This window comes from Rhamphochromis sp. 'chilingali' (genome assembly GCF_963969265.1).
Source record: "Rhamphochromis sp. 'chilingali' genome assembly, chromosome: 17".
Lineage (NCBI taxonomy): Eukaryota > Metazoa > Chordata > Actinopteri > Cichliformes > Cichlidae > Rhamphochromis > Rhamphochromis sp. 'chilingali'.
The window spans coordinates 32,989,334-33,008,357 of NC_137944.1; the positions used below are offsets into that span (position 1 = coordinate 32,989,334).

The 19,024-nt window shown below is 40.9% G+C and overlaps 1 protein-coding gene across 6 annotated transcripts in view; it reads right to left on the minus strand.

Moving 5' to 3' along the window:
* Positions 1-238: 238 nt before the first annotated feature.
* LOC308385107 (uncharacterized protein) overlaps positions 239-19,024 on the minus strand; it is a 72,916-nt gene continuing 54,130 nt past the window's right edge. For 2 of the 6 annotated variants that reach the window (XM_080863874.1, XM_080863872.1), the window contains 8 exons: positions 14,467-14,563; positions 9,926-10,144; positions 8,330-8,470; positions 5,847-6,002; positions 5,583-5,758; positions 3,350-3,484; positions 2,402-2,539; positions 239-1,377 (listed from right to left, as the gene is read on the minus strand). In XM_080863874.1, the coding sequence (XP_080720000.1) occupies positions 1,147-1,377; positions 2,402-2,539; positions 3,350-3,484; positions 5,583-5,758; positions 5,847-6,002; positions 8,330-8,470; positions 9,926-10,144; positions 14,467-14,563 (1,293 nt within the window). In that variant the 3' untranslated portion in view covers positions 239-1,146. Of the gene's footprint in view, positions 1,378-2,401; positions 2,540-3,349; positions 3,485-5,582; positions 5,759-5,846; positions 6,003-8,329; positions 8,471-9,925; positions 10,145-14,457; positions 14,564-19,024 lie in introns of all 6 variants that reach the window. The other 4 variants (XM_080863873.1, XM_080863871.1, XM_080863876.1 and 1 more) reach the window with 2 other exon arrangements.

Genomic DNA, 19,024 nt, shown 5'->3' on the forward strand with positions numbered 1-19,024 from the left:
TGATCCTCCTCATGTCTCATTTTGTGGTTAATTGCCTTTCATGCGTTGGGTAAGCAGCCGATAAATGGCTCACTTTTCCATCATGTCTGCCTTCGTGTCCTGCATAAACCTTGACAGCTCTCCCCTGTTTAGAAAGTTGCTCATTAAGGCAAAGAGGTAACACATTATCTTAATGAAGGCATCACAGGAGAAAAAACGTTTTTGGCACAGAACAGCACAGAGAGGAATTTGTTTCCCAGAATATATATTTTACACACAAACAAAGCTACATTCATACAAACATACATACAGTGTTACATTCATACAAATACATATCGGTTTATTTGATTTTTTCCCTTTTATTATAAAAAGCAATTTGATATATTATTACTTTGTATTACTGTGTTATACTGTTAGGGCTAGTTCACTGTTAAAAAGCATGCACGTTCTTTTGGTTGTGTCCAGAGCAAGTGTTTGCAAATAACTCCAAGTGCATGCCTCAGGTTGCCATGAGTTCTAGATTACGCCGTCTTTACCTCATCAAGACATCTCAGCCGTCAGTCAAACCTAAACACATTAATTAGCCAATCAAACTGCTCTCTGACCAGGTATTTCTGGCCTTGAAGGGGTGTTTATTTTTGCATACAAAAGCCTACTTCTGATGCTGAAAGCATCTTGAAACAGCCACTCTGAATTATTTGCAAACCCTGATTGTGCCCATGTTTGTTGTATTGCACTGAATTTATAAATAGGCCCTTAACTTTTTTCTTCTTATCCTTTCTTTTAATTTTCCCCCATCCCTCTGTTGCCAGTTTGGCTTTCAGTCCTGGTTCTTTGTTCCAGTCAGTCCAAACTGTTTATTGAATACATCTTTATTCTCAAACAGCTTGTTTCAGCAGTCACTGAATTCAAGTCTCTCTTCTGCCTTAAATTAAAGTTAATTAGTCTCATATATGTGATATTCCAGATTTCCCATACTAGACTGGTGGTAGGGGTGTCTCCTTGGCCATAGTGTACATTACATCCCACATTCTCATCGAAAAAAAAGTCGCATTTCCTCGGCCTCAAAGTAGGTAAATATTTGGGAGAGGGAGGGGTTGGGATAATAGCTTGACTGATTATTGAAGTATTAATTTCCAGTTTTTGACAGTGTTTCGTCCAAATGACTCAGTTGGTTGCAACAACAACAATGGAGCCCTCGTCTGCCTCTTCATCTTTCTCTTCCAATGACTGGACGACGCAGGGCGTGACGTCAAAGGGTATCCTCTCTGCGACGGGTTCGGTGGTCTGTGCTGGTAGTCCTGGGCTTGAACCTCTGGTCGAAGGGGCATCTTCCCTCAGCGGGGAGGGCGTCAAAGAGCACGGCTCTGGCTCCAAAGTTAATGTTACCTCTTCTACCTGTGAAGGCAGGAAGTAGAGATTTTTAAGGACATTTGTTCTGTATCGCAGGTGAGTGAAGCTCTGTTATTCATTCTTGTAAGGTGCTTACATGTTGTTCTTACAGATAAGAGCCAATTTTTGAAATAATTGTGCTCTCTAAAATGTTAGTCATGTGTCTGATTTGGGGCAGTAGAACCAATAGAGCTTGCCCGGTTAAGATGCCACCATCCCTTCACCCAAGGGTTTGTCAAGTGGCATTACGCAGGCTTCATTTAGGCATCATGAAGTTTTGGAACCATGGGTGGTTATAATTAGTCAAGTGCTTAGTTATAAATATTTATAAGCAAAAGATTTGACTTTCACTCACCAAAACTACAGCACAGATTTCTAAAACAGTCACTTTTCATGCTGAACTGTGCAAGCAATAAAATTGTCATATAATTTCATTAATAAAAAAACACAACAAACATGGTCAAGAAGTTCAGTTCGGTGACTCGGATAATCTGAAATAATAATAATAGTTATGAAAGATGAAACTGGTTATGGAGACCAAAACTGTTTATGATTTTTTATTGTGCACAGGAGTCTATGGAAATTTGACAAAACTGCAGTTCATCACATGGCCACTTGACTCAATCCCCATAGGTTTCCATATTAAATATTCAGCTTTTTAGCATAAAAATGTAAAACACAGTTTTGGTCTCCATGGATACTTTCCTGTTTGAAACAGCTGGGTTATCTTTTTTTTAATAAATTGTCTCTTGGAGATTGTCAAAGCTTGGCTGCTTTGTTTCCAGGCGGCTGGTAGGTGTGTCTGTGTGATGCAACACGCAGTTTAAGACTGCAGCTTGTTAACTAGTTGATAACCTAGTACTCCACCATGACCACAAATATTAAAAAAAGGTATGGGCTGCTCTTTTATGTACAATATTACTGTTTTAAAATGGGATTGACTTACCTTTACACCCAAGCGGCAGTTTTTAATAATAACGTTTTCCTGATTCTTCAGCGTTTTTAGTACAGTGTATTGTTTCTAACTCACCTTTGTTAGCTCCTCCTCTTCCTCTTCACGCTGTTCAGGGAAGTCTTCAGACTCAGGCTCTGGCTCTTCTCCGACCGTCTCCACCACGCCTCCGACCATGTCAGCCATCTGTGCATTCAAGTGTCCAACGATCTCCACCTGCAACCAGTTAAATTTGACTGAAGCGCTTGTTGAACGGAATTTAAACTGGAAAGGGATTCAACAGGTTAGTGGCATTTTCACACGTAATTTAAACTGACATCCGTCCTTCACTTGGGCTCCAGAAGTCCCTGATAACAGGTAAAATAAAAAGACAAATAAAACAGAAGACGAACAGGAGATGGCCCGACCCAGCATGGTTTTCATCTGCAGGTGGTCAGAGCAAAAGAACATACACTTTAGCTGGGTGCAACAGATACAGATGCCGATTCCAAACGCTGAAACTTGCGGACCTTGTGGCATGCCACTCTGACGACCAGGCTGATTTACACATCTCTTTCAAAACTCATCAAATCCACTTCAGGCAGTCATGCTGAGTGCTCCATGCAGACCTCCAGCCTGTCTCCTACCTTGCAGACTTTCCTGGCAGTTCATCTTTCACTGCTCTACAGATGTGTGCTAAATAGGCCTGCTGATATAAACAAAGCCAGATTCATAAAACAAAGAATTAGCAGAGAAAACACAAAAATATATCAGCATTCAACCTTTATCTTTAATCGAGACCAAACATCATAAACCGTAGCTTCCAGCAGAAACTAGACATGCTGTCACGGCTATGATGACTGCATTGTCTCAGTCACTCTGTAATAGTGACAGGAGACAGAGTCCTATCCTTGCAACTGCATATATAGTCACGCACCCTTGTGTCCTTGCAAACTGTCATAGCCGCTCTGTCAGAACATATTAAACCACCATCGAGTCTGCAAGCTCTGTAATCCGAGCATTTGGATTCAGCAGGCGAGCGCCTACCTGATGTGCCTCAACCTGTGCTGCTCCCCACAGGTCAGCTAGCCGAGGGTGAGTGGGTGGACCGAGGCTGTGGATGGTGCTATTGGGCGTGGCTTGGAGTGAATGGGAGGCACTGTGTAGCCTGTGCTCCATAGACTGTAAAGGGAAGCAAGAATAAAAACAGAATATTCAGGATTTGGCCGTTAATATGTAACCCCGATCAACAATCTCTTGGCTTGTGGCCGCTTATTTTTTAAACTTTTGTTTTTCTCTGGAACAATAAAATTGCCTCCCACTAGGAATCTAAAAACACCCACAACCAACTGCTCCTGACATTTGAATAATGGACGGCGTAGTGCTGTAACGCGCACATATCGCCAAACAAAAGACGAGGCCGCTTTTTTCTTCCAACATTTATCCCAAGGGCTTTTGCAGGAGGTGGAGGACACATACTCTAGTATTTTTTTTTTTCCACTCTCTTCTAGTTTGGCTTCTACTTTTAAAATCTCTCTAAATTATGAGGTTGCTGCAGGGAACGGTGAGGAAATGCCTTGACTGGAAGATTTTATTCTAAATGTAACACGTTCAATAGTCTCCTTCTCCGGGGAAGGCATATAATACACACGGTAAAGCTAACAAGCTCATTTCCATTGTGGTCTCGGATCAGTACACCTTTTCTAAGACACAGTCCCTGACCTTTTCAAGTATGTATTTCATAACTCGCAGTTATTTAATGAGCTCTGAGAATGCACCCAATGCAAGAGCAGCCAACAAAGTCTCGGGATGTCACAGTTCACCGTGACTCACTTCGTTTGCAGAAAACCTTCCAGCAGACTGAGAGCTGAAAGTCAGCAGCTGATTTCAACAATATTCAAACTGTCTGCACAAAATGAACCCATAAGAAACTTAAACAAGGTCAGCAAGCGCACATGTTGTGGTAGCAGAAACATGTGGTGTATAGATTTAATAGGACAGCAGACCTAAGGCTGTGTGCATGCATGATTTATACTGGACTGTGTTAGTGTAACAGTTATCTGTGAAGGTGCTTTGAATCTGCTGAGTGGTATTTGTGTTTTCCATTTTAAGAAGCTGCTGCCATCAACACTGCAAAATCTCACCAAACAAGGTGGAAACCTTTCCTTCATGTTGAGAAAGTTAAAGTTCAGCCATCATGGACTTTTTCCCCTAAAGCAGAGGTGTCCAACATAAGGCCCGGGGACCAGAACCAGGCTTAAATCCAGCCCACTGGACATCTTTGGAAAATGTAAAGGAGGGTATTATAATAAGGAGGGCTGTATTTTTATCAGTTTTACAGCTTCACCTTCTGATAAAGACCTCCCCCATGGCCTTTTTTACTACACCAAAGTAACAAGTAAAATATAACAGAAATTTCTATATTATAGAAATTATAATAATTATTATATTTTTTATTTTGATTCATTAATTATGAATTACTAATTTAATTGTGACTGTAGGAGAGTCTAAGTAAAGGCCATAACCCTTTCTATAATTTTCCACATTTGTTTATTTGTCCTGACTATAATTCACTTCTTTCACTTCTTCTATCTTTCTTATATAAAATGGATTGAATGTGTAGTTAAAGATCCTTACACAGACAGAAAAGAATGATTTGGTTCGGCCCACTTAAGATGTAAGTGGGGTGTACGTGCCCCATGATGTAAAAAGAGTTTGATATAAGTATACACAAAGGACAAATTCAGCCTCTAGGTCTGAAAAGTAATCAGAACCTACATCCTTTCTAATGGCCACCAGGGGGCGACCTCTCTAAGTCTGTCTGTAAATAAGTCTTTGGGAAAACGTCTGTACTTGTTGCTTCATGTGTGACCTCAGTAGATGTTTTTTGGATGGGTTTATGTTATGAATTACTACTTTTAAATCTTATTTAATATAACATGTAATTATTTTGTTATGTTATAAACTAGGGTACAAGCAAAGACGTGGCTAACTTGTGATTTACGAGTTATTACCGTATGAGCATTAAATATCCTCTGTTTGTTGTTTTTGTCTGTCCCACACCTTTGTTAAATCTATTTTCAGAAACCCAAGCTGGTGATGATCCTAACACTAAGCTTCAGGCCTCAATCAGCAATGCAGAAACCAGTTGGTGAATAAACAGTGGATACATCCATTTCTTTGATAGAAATTTATCCCTGGTGCTGACATGTCTGCTGCATCTGCCGCTGTGTTTATATGAAAAACAGTGCAAGGCTTTATAAAAATCACATTCACAGACCTGCTGCTGTTGTTGGTACTGCAGAAACTGTTGCTGCTGGTAGTGATGAAGCTGTTGGAGATGTTGGAGTTGACTCTGCTGCTGCAGGGCGAGTTGAACCTGGTGCTGCTGAATGTAACTTCCTACTGTCCCCTCGTACCCCTCACCAGGTGTGCCTCCTGCTCCATTGCTGCCACCTGCAACAACCACAAGACACCCAGTGTGCAGTGCTCAGTGACACAGTCTGGTGCTTAAAGCCTGTAAGAGAGGATGATAAATCATCACCGGCAGCCATGATGTAGGAGCCTGCAGCAGGCGATGCCACGCCCGAGGGCTGGCTGGTGATTGGGTCCCAGGCGTCAGAAGACGACAGGCAGTACAGGCCCTGCGAGACGTAGGTGTGAGGCCAGACATCCGCAGAGGAGTGATGGAGCACCTGGTCTGTACAGGGAAGCACAGACAGATGGTAGGCGTTGTAGAGGAAAACACAGACAGAGAAGACGCTGCTAGGGTGGAGAGGCAGGGGTAAACCAAGTCATGGGCAGAGAAAAATCAAGACGTAGCTGGAGGAGCGGAGCTGGAACGTTCTGTAATTTGTCTTTTTAGTTTGCAAAAGTTTAGGAGTTGGATTAATATGGAAACTTCAATCAGTTTAGATTCAGAGGTTTTACCAAACTATTAACTGTCGCATACTTTTTGGATAAAATGTTACCTATTCTGAGATTTGAAAGCCACAAAAATTAAAAAATACCCTAAATTACATTATTTTAGAATAAAAAACAAACAAATTCAGATCTTTCATTTCTCTGAGCTAACTGACATTAAACTGAGATTAAAGCACCTGAGCTGGCGTTTCTACCATAGCTTTGAATGCACAGAGAAAGTTGCAATAAGCAAGCAGCGTGCTCTGAGTGCTAATTACAGCTTAATTATTATCCATGATTACAAACTGTAGTTATGAGGATTTTTTTGTGTGGATGTGTTTAAAAGCTGTTATGGTTATAAGTGGTTATATAATAAATCCTAACAGTTCCAGAATGTTCTTGCTTCTTTCACTTTCAATAAAATATAATCATTATAATTAATAATCATATTATAATTTTGGCTGTTATGTTTTCATGTCTTAGATATACTGGGTCTGGTTTTATTTTAAAACCTAATAATTACTCTCCCTGCACTCTGAAACATTTATTAATGATTAATCATCCATTTATTAAAGTCAGACAGGAGAAAAAGATCTGTAGTTCAGAATTTGTTGCAGATACATTTGGTCAAAATTCACCCAAACTGTACTGTAAAGGTAAACAATGAAATGTTCTTCTTAAACATATGATGGAAATCAACAGATGACTGTTTCTCTTCACTTTGTGACAAACAAAGCACGAAAAAATACTTTTGATAACTCCGCAGCAATATCAGAACCACGCTGTTTTTAATTGCAAACCTTGTTGTGATCTCTTATGGATACTATTTCCTTTCTAATGAACTAAATCTAAATCAGAAGATCTAATATTACACCTCAGCCATTAGTGTTTATCTAGGCTGATATAAAACAGGGTTAAACCTGACCTCAGCCAAAAGAAACATATGGTAATAACTTTAATAGCAGTATGATTAGCTTATCTACAGAGCAGAGCCATGGAGGGATGCAGCGCTGTGGAGGAGAAACATGCCCTCAGTCCTAATGTGGATATGAAGTAGCTGTGTAACCGTTGTTGTGTGTGTATCCCTTGCACGTGTGTGTATGTTGATGTTGCATGCTAGATAAAGCACTGAGCAGAGCCCATATGGTGGTGTTAATGAGAGCGGGGCTAAGTCCTTGTGCTAACCTACAGGCTCCCTCAGGGCTTGGACAGTGCTCTGCTTTACTAAACACCAGTCAGAACAAACATTTGCCTGCACAGAGAGTTTACAGTGTTACTCTGTATGCAGGTAAATGTTAAAGCGTACACATTAGTTTTACTTTATCTTAGAATGGGAAGAAAAATATGGGAGTATTTCTTGTTTTGCTTTGATTTTTATGAGGATACACAGCCATTCCTGTGAGGCCAGAATGTGTTTGAAACAAATATCTTATCACCCGAGGCTCAAATCAGGATATGAGTTTGCCAACATTTTTCTTTAATAAAACCTTGTGCAAAATTTAAATCGCCTCAACTTTCATCCAGTCTGTTTCTGCCTTTGATGCACGCAGCTCTTTTGGGCTACAGACATGAAGCCCTAACAGAATGTGCTCTGGTATTTCAGCACTGGCAGGCTGTCATCTGAATTTGTCATTTGGAAGTTATTGAGTAAGTGCCCGGTCAGAGTGAAAGGCAGACATGTGCAGCTGTGAGCCTGCCCTCCAAAAGTCCTTTACCCCTGCTTTGGAGACAAACTGACAGGACTCTTTTTTTTTTTCCCGGAGTTCACTGTGTGGTCCAAAGACGTGAGTTTGAGACCTGTTTGAATCTCTTGCACAAAGTGAGTCCGTGTTTTACTTTAACAGCGTTCAGGTTTTAGACACAGTGAGTTAATTTATCACAAATCTCTGTCTCACATTTAACTCTTAGATCCTCTCAGTAGTTCCACATATTGTGTCATCAACATAATTAATCTCTATTGTGTTGATGGCACCAAATGTAGCACCATAGCACCTAATTTACAAGGACCGGGCTTGACATCTAAGACTTAACTGGTCACTCTGCTGTGGCTCACAGCGACCGAACAGTGGGACAAAACAAACGCTAAACCGAGTCACCAAATGGGCCGGCTGGTGATGCACTGACCTCTGCTGGTGATGCTCTCCTGGTTGACCTCACTCAGGTGGGCGACGCTGCCCTGGTTGGAGCCGGCTCCCATGCTCTCCCCGTCCATCGAGTTCCAACCAAACAGAGTCGCCTCAGAAATTGCAAACTGTTGCATGATACCTGAAGATGGAGATAAACAATGCATGTAGCAAGAATGAAAAAATCCCCCGACTCGCTAAAACATCATGAACGTGAAGCAAATCCCAGTCCCTGCTCTGGTACCACATACACATGTTAATTAATGATACAACAACAGTCATTAATATGGATAAACAGCAGGTTTGTGTTGGATTGGAGGAGAATACTGAGGGTTTATTAGACTCATTTTCAAAGAAAGTGCATCACCCTGTTTTTTCTCTGAAAGTGCTGCAGTCATTAATTACCAGCGACAGCTCAGCTAAATATTACCTAAAAATCTGATCAATGTTTCATTTTCTGAAACAACACAAGGTCGTCTAATAACATTTCAGACTTCGTTTTGTTTTAATAAATAGCTGCAATGTTCTGAAACTGACTGCCAAGTATTTGTTATAAGTTTATTAAATCTTTTGTATTCATGTAATTCTAGCCATTAATCAGCATGAGATGAACAAATTTGTAGGATAGATTGATTGTGAATAAAATATGGACGCACAGTTATGGTCTCTGAAAAAATTGGAAAGGATGCAAGTTGGCTTCACTTTCCAGACTCTTTATATCCTGTTTACTGACTTTTTTTTTTGAACAATTTGCCATTTGTTATTTATGTTTACTAAAAAGTCTACCTTTAGTCTTATATACATAATGACAACCTGCTCATGCAACAGACAACCAAGAAGTCATCCAGTTATTGAGCAACACTTTCAACCTCTGGTTGCACGTCACAAGTGCAAGGTAGTTGCAGAGGTTGTCACCAGACAACGGTGGTCTGACTTGGACTCACTGCAGTTTCTTTCAGAAAGATTAGTGATGATTTGCAAACGCAGGCACTTCAGCAACTCAGTCTGCGCTGAGCAAAACTCATCTACGATGCAGCTTTTTGCAATATAGGACTCAACTCAGCTGTTTGTCCTCGTGGTTGTATTCTGGGTATATTTCTAACAAAAGCAAGATTTCTAAGCTCCTCCTTTCCTCACAGCAAGAAGGTCCCGAGTTCATTTCCACCATCAGGCTGGGTTTTCTGTGTGGAGTTTGCATGTTCACAGGTGTGAATGTGAGTGCGAATGGTTGTCTGTCTCTATGTGTTAGCCCTGCGACAGCCTGGCAACCTGTCCAGGGTGTATCCTGCCTCTCGCCCTAAGTCACCTGGGATAGTCTCCAGCCCCCCCACGACCCTGAACAGGATAAATGGAAGAGAATGGATGGATGCACTAATTAATCATTTTCAATATTATCATAAATAGATTGCAAGCTTGACTCCATTTAATCACAAACTGATAACATACTGATTGCGAGTAATCACAGACCCGCTGTCCGTCTGTGGACCAACCATTTCAAAGGCGACAAGATTGCAAAATCATTGCACACAGTTTCCTCAATGCGACTGAAGCATTAGTGTAGCATATTTGCAAATTCAGCACTCAGGTGTGTCCTCACCTGCAGCAAAGCGAGCCTCCTTCTCGCCATCGCTAAGGTCACTGTAAGCGTCGTTCTCCATCCTCCTCTCCTTTTCCCTCTGAAGGTTGGTATGGCCCGCTCCCCCTAGCGGCCCCGCAGATGGTTTGCCCCAGCTCTGCCACTCTATCATGTGGGCCACTCGACCCTGGGCCATGGCGGTGGGCTTGGTCACCTTGTCCTTCATGGAGCGAGTCACACCTACAGGAGGTATGAGGGCGGCAGGAGGGGCAGACCAGCAACACACACGTACAACACACACCACACACACACACACACACAAAAACTCTGTCAAAACTACTTCTGGCCCCTGCAGTTGACTACACCTCCATCTGAGGCTCATGTGGGGGTTGGGGTGGGGGTAGGAGTAGAATGATAATGAGAAATGTGAGGGTCTGTTTAACACTTGAGATGATGATAGGAAATGTTAGCTCAGTAATAAATGAATTTGTGATTGAACGTGATTTTATGACAACAACATGGCACCTATTTAATTTCATTAATCTATAAAAACGCATTCAGTAGTATGCTAGGATCATCAGAATGAGCATGGATGTATTTGTGGGTGAACTGGTGTTTCATTATTTCCAAAGAAGCTCTGCTGACTGCAGTAATATTCAGTCCTTTGGACAGCTTCTAGTCACACCGGCCATGTTTCAGAAGCATTTAGTCTGCACGGGTCTTTTTGTTATTATAAGCCTTCCTCAAGAGGAACATGCTAATATTTATCTCTCTGTGGACCACATTAAACTCTGACCTGAGGATATCAGCTGTCAGCAGTCAACTCGTTTTAAATGTGTCACCTCGGTTATTACCCCAGTACTAATCACCACAACGAGCGTGACAGTCACTCCTCGGCTTCTATAGTGAGACAAATTGTTTAAGATAATAATGATACGTGCTGCGATAGTACAAGATGTTTGATTCAGTATGAGACTTTGTTTGGCATGTGAGTACTCCCCACGGAGACCCAGATGTGTACTCATACTGGTCAAAAAGTTGAGTGTAGACACTCAGTGTGGTGGAGAAACTTCTAGCAACCACTCACCAACCGTTCAGGTTATACACATTTTTCAACCTGTGGTTGCCATGGTGAGGGGATCAGCCAAAAGAAGAAGCAATCACTGACCAGTCTACAGGCCAGTGCAGCCAGGATCTAAGCAGAAGATTTGAACCAGAGCTGTGTGCCCTCACAGATCCTAAAACACTAATATTTTTTTCCATTTTTTTTTATTTGTCTTTTGTAAAACTGAAACATGGCTCTTAAAAGCCATAACTCCACAAATACGTTGTAACTTGACTGATAATATGGGAGAAGCCAGCATATCAATGTGACACAAATTGAAAATATTTTAAAATTAATAATTGCAAGATGGTTTATTAGCTATTAGCCCTAGCATAAAAATAAATATACATTTTTGTATCATATAACTCTCTATCATCTTTATTCACTGCTGAATCTTCGTTTGTATGCACAGCAAACCATGCTTAATCTTTGGTCAGGTGATTGGCAGGAATGATGAGGTCAGAGGTCATCGTGGTTGCCCATGTGCTTGTTAAATTTTGCTCATTTTAACAAAGAACAAAGGATGTCGAGTGAAATGCTGACGAACCCACATTAATAATTACAAGAATTGCTCATCTTCTTGTAAACAGAATGAATGAGGTTCATTAGAATTTACGTGATTAAAAATGTTTTACGGAGCCGAAGAGAGGCAGAAGAAATAGTCCCTCGGTGTAAACAGAACAGGGAGAAGTGTCCACCGGCAAATCTCTGTCCAATTAAGATGCAAATATAGGCTCCAAACTGGGGACATATTCACTGACTCAAATGGGTACGGAGACACTGATCGATTAAAAAATTAAATTAAAATCCAGCAGGCATGAATAAACAAAGAGCGAGCTTTGGAAATTGCTCCCCTGGTCCATGGGGCAAGTAACAGGCTGGGCTAAAAATAGAAACACTTTTCCTCTTAGACAAAGCCAGCCAATCTCATTTGAAAATCAAACAGTCCCTGCAGAGCCTAATTGGGGATGGAAATAGGTGGAAAGAATGGGGATGAAGGATGAGGGAGGGTGTTGGGGTCTTGGCTATTCAAAGGCTCAAAAATATAACACTATACACTGTTAAAAGATAGCTGCAGATGTATTTAAAGTGCACCAGACACAACAGAAAATACATTTTTTACATAAACACTCTGAGATGCTGCACTCAGACAAAAAAGAGCACTACAGTTTGAAGCACAGAGCAAGAGAGAGCACGAAAGAGGCACCGGCCACTTGTAGTCACGACACTGCACAACAGAGTCACAAATATTGGGCCACACCACCAACACCACCACCAGCAGCAGCACTGCCACGGTACAAATACACTACATTTCCCAACACACCTGTGGAGATGCTTCAGTAAGTAATTAAAGTAAGTATTCTTACTTACTTTAGTTTCTTTGAAATCAAAGATCTGATTGAATTTCCATCAATGACTCTGAAATGTGTCCCGTCATTGACGTCTGCTGTTGATATCAGTGGAAGAGAGAGGAAAGTAGGGAGTGATATAGGAAGGGGCACCCACAGGGGCGGCCATGTTGGTTCCAAGCTCCTCCTCCTTCGCCTGCTCTAGAGTGAAGTTGTTTGTTAAGTCAGAGTTTCATTTACAAAGTCCATTGCCGTTTATGGCAATTTGAAAAGATAATTAAACATGTTTTCTTCGAGGGTGTCAGATGATTCTTTGGCCTGCAAGCAGTGTAGAAACCAAGTGATGGAAGAAGCAGAGTGGAGATTTTATCAAGCAAACAGATCTCAGAGGCTGCCCTGGAGGTAAAAACATGTCCGTTTGTTATGTTAAACCAAGGTTCAACTTAACAAAGAGCATTTGACATGTAAGATGTGTAACTGTAAGTTCTGTGGTTTCAGTTTGTGAGGCTCTTGTGTTTTTCATATTCGGTCTAATGAAAGCACAACTTCTTCACCCTGAAGTCCTCCTAAACTCCTTTGTTCACAGGCTATCGAGGTGCCATGAAAAATGTTCCATCTTCCCATTAAAGGTTAAAAACTACCTGATTTCCATTTGGCCCATATCCCTTTCAAGGTCTTCTCCGGGTGCATCTATGGACTGCTGCCAGCACTGCTAATAATTTTTAGAGATCTCCTTGAAAGTCTTGCTCTGACCACCCTCACAAGTGGTTCTTACCTTGGGGTTCTTTCTATAACATCCGAGGATATTTATCTTACAATATAAAGCACTTTACATGACTATTGTTGCTATATATGAAAAAATGAAAGTAAATTGAACTGAATTTTGGTTAAGATGGAAACACATCAGACACGTGGGGCAGGTTTTCATTACGTCAATGTAATGAAAACACTCCTTTCTGAACCATGAATGGGCAGGAAATGGGATGTACCACAGTTTTTGGTTGTTTGATGCTAATCGTCTTAGAACTTTTCAGGATAACTCTGATCCCGGTTGATGAGCACGCTTCTGTTTTTTCTAACTTGATGGACGATTTTTGAGGAGCTTGGACATCATGAGCTCATCTACTGATATTTGATGTTTGGACCCTTAACATGGAAGCCGGGTTGATGCTTGGTCTGTGTGTTTGAGGTCTGTGGTAAAACTGCAGATGCACACATGCAGACGGTCAGAGCGTGACTTCCATCAAGCAATCCCAAAATTAAGCTGTGCCGTTGACATGTTCACAGGGAGACATCCTTAAAAGGAAGACTGACCAAATCTAAATGCGCTCAAATATTATAGTTATTTGGATTTTGGATAGTAAGCCAACTGTTCTTCTTTGGTGTTGGTGTTGTTTACAAAAAGCTTTAATAATCACAGGTTGATGGGGGCATATGCTAACTACCACTGATGGTTCAGGAGGGGTTGTCTACACTGTATTAGGACGTAAGAAATTATTTACTGTTCAGAAGTTCTTTGATCAGTCAAACGACTCTTTTCAATGCATTTTTGCATTTGTTGTCAAATTGCATGGGCAGAGCTTTTCCAGATTTTATTTCCAGACTACTCTTTCTATTTTGTAGTTTATTATAACTGAAAGGTCAGCCTGCACCTTCTGTCTAAACCAGTGTGACTGCCACCGCTTTATCACCCTCTGAGAAAAGTTTGCAGAAGGGAAAAAAAACCCCACTCTGCAAAGAGGAATGAATGGTTTGGTTGCCTTAAATAAAGGGCAACACAAAGATTTAAAGTTAAGTCAAAGTAATTACCAATTAGAAGAGAAAAATGACAAGAGATTACACAGTCCATTTAGCCTCATTTATACTGGTGATTCCCATTAAACCAAACCACACACTGATCATTTGGCTGCTGCACTAATGTGTCACCAACCAATCATCTGAATAACACGCAAGAAGAAACCAAAAATTATCTTTTGCACAGCAGGGAAAGGAGATGCAGCCCCTGCCAGAGCTCAACAACAACTTCACTCTTGATCCACCGTGGAGCATGTGGAGGCAACATGGGGGCTGTTTTACCATCTAGCAGCACAGACACACACCTGACACACCTGACAGAGAGGACTTAGCCAGGGCACCGATCCCATAGGTGTTGGTGGGCTTCCTCTTGAGACGAGGCAGAATGGAAGTAGTGTCCTCCATGGACAACTAAAGAGAGAGGAGAGGTAAATGTGGTATTGGTGCAGCACAGGGGTGGACAGAAGGAGGAGGAGAGATAATAGAACCAGAACAGGTGAGAGAGATAAATGCAAGAAAGGAAAAAAAAAGGGAATAAAAGAAATTGAGGTGAAGAGGGCAGACGATACAAGACTCAGAAAACAGTCTGATGGAGTGAGAAAGAGAAGAGAGGTTGTAGCAGAGGAGATAAGATAGAAGGGTTAATTATTTGAGCACTTTGTAAATGGCTTACAGGGATCGTTGAAGAGAAGAGAATTATTGATATTCTGTGTCTCAAAGGAAAAATTAATGATAAAGTGTTGATTTAAAACCAAATTAAAAGGGTAGCAGTCTATTGTGAGCTCAGCAGCTATTATTTGACATAAAACCATCCTGAAAAATGTGATATTGAACAGATATTGAAGGCAGAGTGTTGTCGCATTACAAAGATTACCTGTAGCGCATTTTGCTGTGACTCCATTGTTGGATATTACTCACTGTCTCGTCTATCACCGTGAATGTTACCAACCCAAATATGCTCAGCTGTTTCTGCATTTTACCAGGAAAACGTTGGAGGCTTGTTGTGAATACATGAAGTCGTGAGACTGACACCAACAACCGCTCCTCAATTTACAAAATCAGGTCATACAATTAGTGTCAAACACCACTCTGTTGGATATCAGATGCCGTATATGTCGTATCGTATCTACAGAAATCCTGAACACTGAACAGTAACCTTTTTTCAGGTTTAAAACTCTGTGAGAGAGTGAGTTGCACGTTTTGTAAGCCGAGGAATGGTGGTTTGTGTTTTTTGGGAGCTTTGCATTTTGCATTTGTTTTGTTTTCATAAACTTTATATCTACGCTTTCTGGGTGTAACCAGACCCGATCCTTACTAAACCTTTGGTTTTCTCAAGCTGCAACAGTGCTTGTGTTTTTTTTTCACCCAGCAAAGACTACATGTTAAAGATGGCGTCTAGCTCAACTGCTACAATGGCACGCTCTCAAATCATTGGTTAAAGGTGTGGTAAGATTCAGCCAGGCACCGAGTGGTTCTTGGGGGCCTGGAGCCCTGGGACCCTGATCTCTGCTCGCACCGGCCTCTCGCGGCTTCGACTGCCCTTTGCCTCCGGTCCTTTGGGAGTCCCACACCTTAGCCGTGGGTGCCCCACTTAAGGCCTCACTCCTTCTCCTGCTGGGATGGGCGTGCAGATTTCACCAGGATGTGTGGCCTTGGGTCTTCAGTATTCGTGGCTGCCAATGGCCCGGTTCTCCCGGATCCATCTCTGTCTTTCTCTGACTCCTTAGGGGCTGTTATTACGACTTCCCACCCTCATTTTTAAGTGCATTTCATCACAGAGACACACACTCTCTCTTTCACCCTCTCACACACACACACACACATTCTTTTTTCTCTTGCCTGTCCTCCCTTAAACATCGTCATACTGTATACCAAATATAATAGAAATAACACGAATAGAAATGATGAAATAAACAGATAAACCCTGAACAAGAGGAGCCTTGTACACAACAGTTCATTCAGCTCATTATTCTGCCCCACAGGACGGGATTTGTTTTTCCTCCTTTGTGCCATATAGCCCACATTCACACTTACAAGCCGCATCTTAAGATTTCTCCAGTATTTAGTCAATAAAATAATGTGTAGAAATAATAATATGTTGATTTCAAGCTATGATCATTCAATGTTTCTTTTGACATTTATTGACAGGAGAGTAGAGCACGCAGGGAAGCAAAGAGAGAGCGAACAGGAAAGAGCAGACTCAAACCGAGGCCCCTGCAGTAACCTTTTCATCTGTGGGTGTTCTTGACTCAACCCTCACGTATCTTTGTGTTCTGATATAAGAGGAAATCACATTGTTGGCGCTATATTTTTACGCTGATTTGAGATTTGTCTCAGGGATGTAAACTACAAGTTTATTTAATCAGGAAGTGAAATTATTTAGATTAGGAATCCTGAGCCGTGATAGGCCGAATTAAACGGGCTTATTTGAAAAAAAAAAACCCACAAGAACGGAGGAGAACATCCAAAATTCACAGAGAAATCAGCTGTAGTATTGTTAACATCCAAAACATCCCCAAACCTTGTCACCACCGCCACTGTTATAGGAACTTTCTGCTGAACTGCCAATCAAAAGATGTGCAGACAACCCAGCTTAGCCAAGACCAGAACAATTGACATGGATAACTACCAGCACAAACAAAAGATGCATGTTTGGTTTTCGGAGTAAACGGTCCATTAAAGTGAGATGTTTTGTCTTTTATGAATCAACCAGAAGGTCCCCAAAGGAGAATAATTTAAAGTGAAATTTCAAACATAAGTCAACAACAACATACTAATAATGAGAACCTAGATGCTGTTCCTCTCCTTTACACTTAAATAGCTGAATGTTGAACAGTTTTCAAAGCTATAGTTATTCCATAAAAACACTCATGTGTACAGTAAACTTGTGTTACTTCCCGGCAGCAGAGCTCCTGGCAAACAAAGCCAAAAATTAATGAACTCAGAGACTGAGCCCGGCTCTTAATGAGGCCCTCCCAGCGGCTAATTACAGTAAGAAATAATAGGGAAGCACATGGACTCTGTTACACGGGAGGATTTTGTGAGAGATATGATGTAATATTTTGAGTTAAGGTGTATGACTCACAATAAAAAGGCAAACTGATATGATCTGGTCCCTCTGTGGTGTGCAAGTGGAGCATCATCCACACGCTCCTACTTTAAACTGCCTGCATGCACCAGTAACATTATATGGTGTTGTTGCTGGGCAGCCAGAGAGTCAACAGGCATACAGATGAAACTATTACAGCAATCTTCTTCCATTAGTCGTGTATCTGCTTGACTCTGTTTCTCCTCAAATATAATAAACCACAGGTGGACGCCTATTTTGCAACTAAAACCATTGTTCTCCATTAAAATCCTCCTCCAGTCCTTCCAGCAAAGCACAGCCATAGCTAAACCAATATGGCAGAGAAGTGTTTTAATGTGCATTAATCAGCATTTGGTTTTATTTGTAAGGTTAAAAGGGTCACATATTCATATTCATATGCTACATAACTTTGCCGCCCCCTTTCGCTTATGGTTTTTCATTCACTGCATTGTTCAGGCTCACAGCAGGCAACCTCAGCTGCTCTCTACTGCTTTGATTAAACCACTGCAATCACTCCACTCTGTACTGCCAAACAACAGATTGGAGCTGATGGAATATTGAAGAGTGTATGGAGCCAGGATAGGAGCTTAAAGGATCCCGAACTTTAAGATGTATGAACTGACGTTCTTTGCTAACAGCAGAAACAACTTTCTAAAGCAGTAATATGCAAAAGACCCTAGCCTCATTAGCCTGTTTCATGAGCTCTTAATATGCCTTCATATGATCTTAAAATCACTCTACACTAACATTCAGAATGTGGTTTCCTATTAATATGCCATAAACCAGAACAGAGTTCACACAAACACAAACTTTCGTCTTTTTGGAGAGTTTTAAAATGTACTTAAAACAAAATGTACTCTGAAGTAGCTGAATAATGTTTCCCAATTTCCAAATAGCTGAACATTGAAGCTTTCATGCAATGGTGTGTACTCCCTTCATCCTTATTGGTGAAGCTGACAGATGAGAATGTGTGACGGATGTGTTCCTTAGACCTGAGATTATGATGCATTTTTCCCTCATCAGTTTGGCAGCACTGGTGTTTTCCTACTGTATTTAGTTTGTGTTCTTCTTTAAAGGGAGTAGTACACTCCAGTCACCCAGTTCTTAAAAGAAATATAGTCGAGTTTCAGTATAAAGCTCCTTTGCTCTCAGCTAAACAGATTAATTGGTTTTCGCTCTGCAAAGTTGTCTTCATGTATGCAAGTATGATCCGTTAGCATTCTCCCAATAAACTCAAGTGAAGTAACACAATGTGCCACTGGGACTCAGGATGTTGGGTACTGAAAATATGTATGCCTACATATATACACTGTGATATAAAAGTATTTACTGTGTATTTTACATTTTTGTACTGTTCATTTTTGTACATATGCATATTTAGATTGTTAAAATACACACATGTATCATAATTTCACAGATATTTGTCCGTTATTTGAAAGATTGAACTGTTAAATTCAAATGTAATGCTATGGAAATATATATATATAAATGATTCGTATAAACTTTTTTTAAATCAAATAATAATAATTATTATTATTGTTATTTAGGGCGATCGTGGCTCAAGAGTTGGCAGTTCGCCTTGTAATCAGAAGGTTGCCTGTTCGAGCCCCGGCTCGGACACTCTCGGTCCGTGTGTCCTTGGGCAAGACACTTCACCTAAAGTGCTTTGAGGGTCTCAAAAAGCGCGATATGAATGCAATCCATTATTATTTAAAGCAACTGTTAACTGTATATTTCTGTACATTTAAGTATTATTATTCATATTGCCGCATTCATTGACCTTG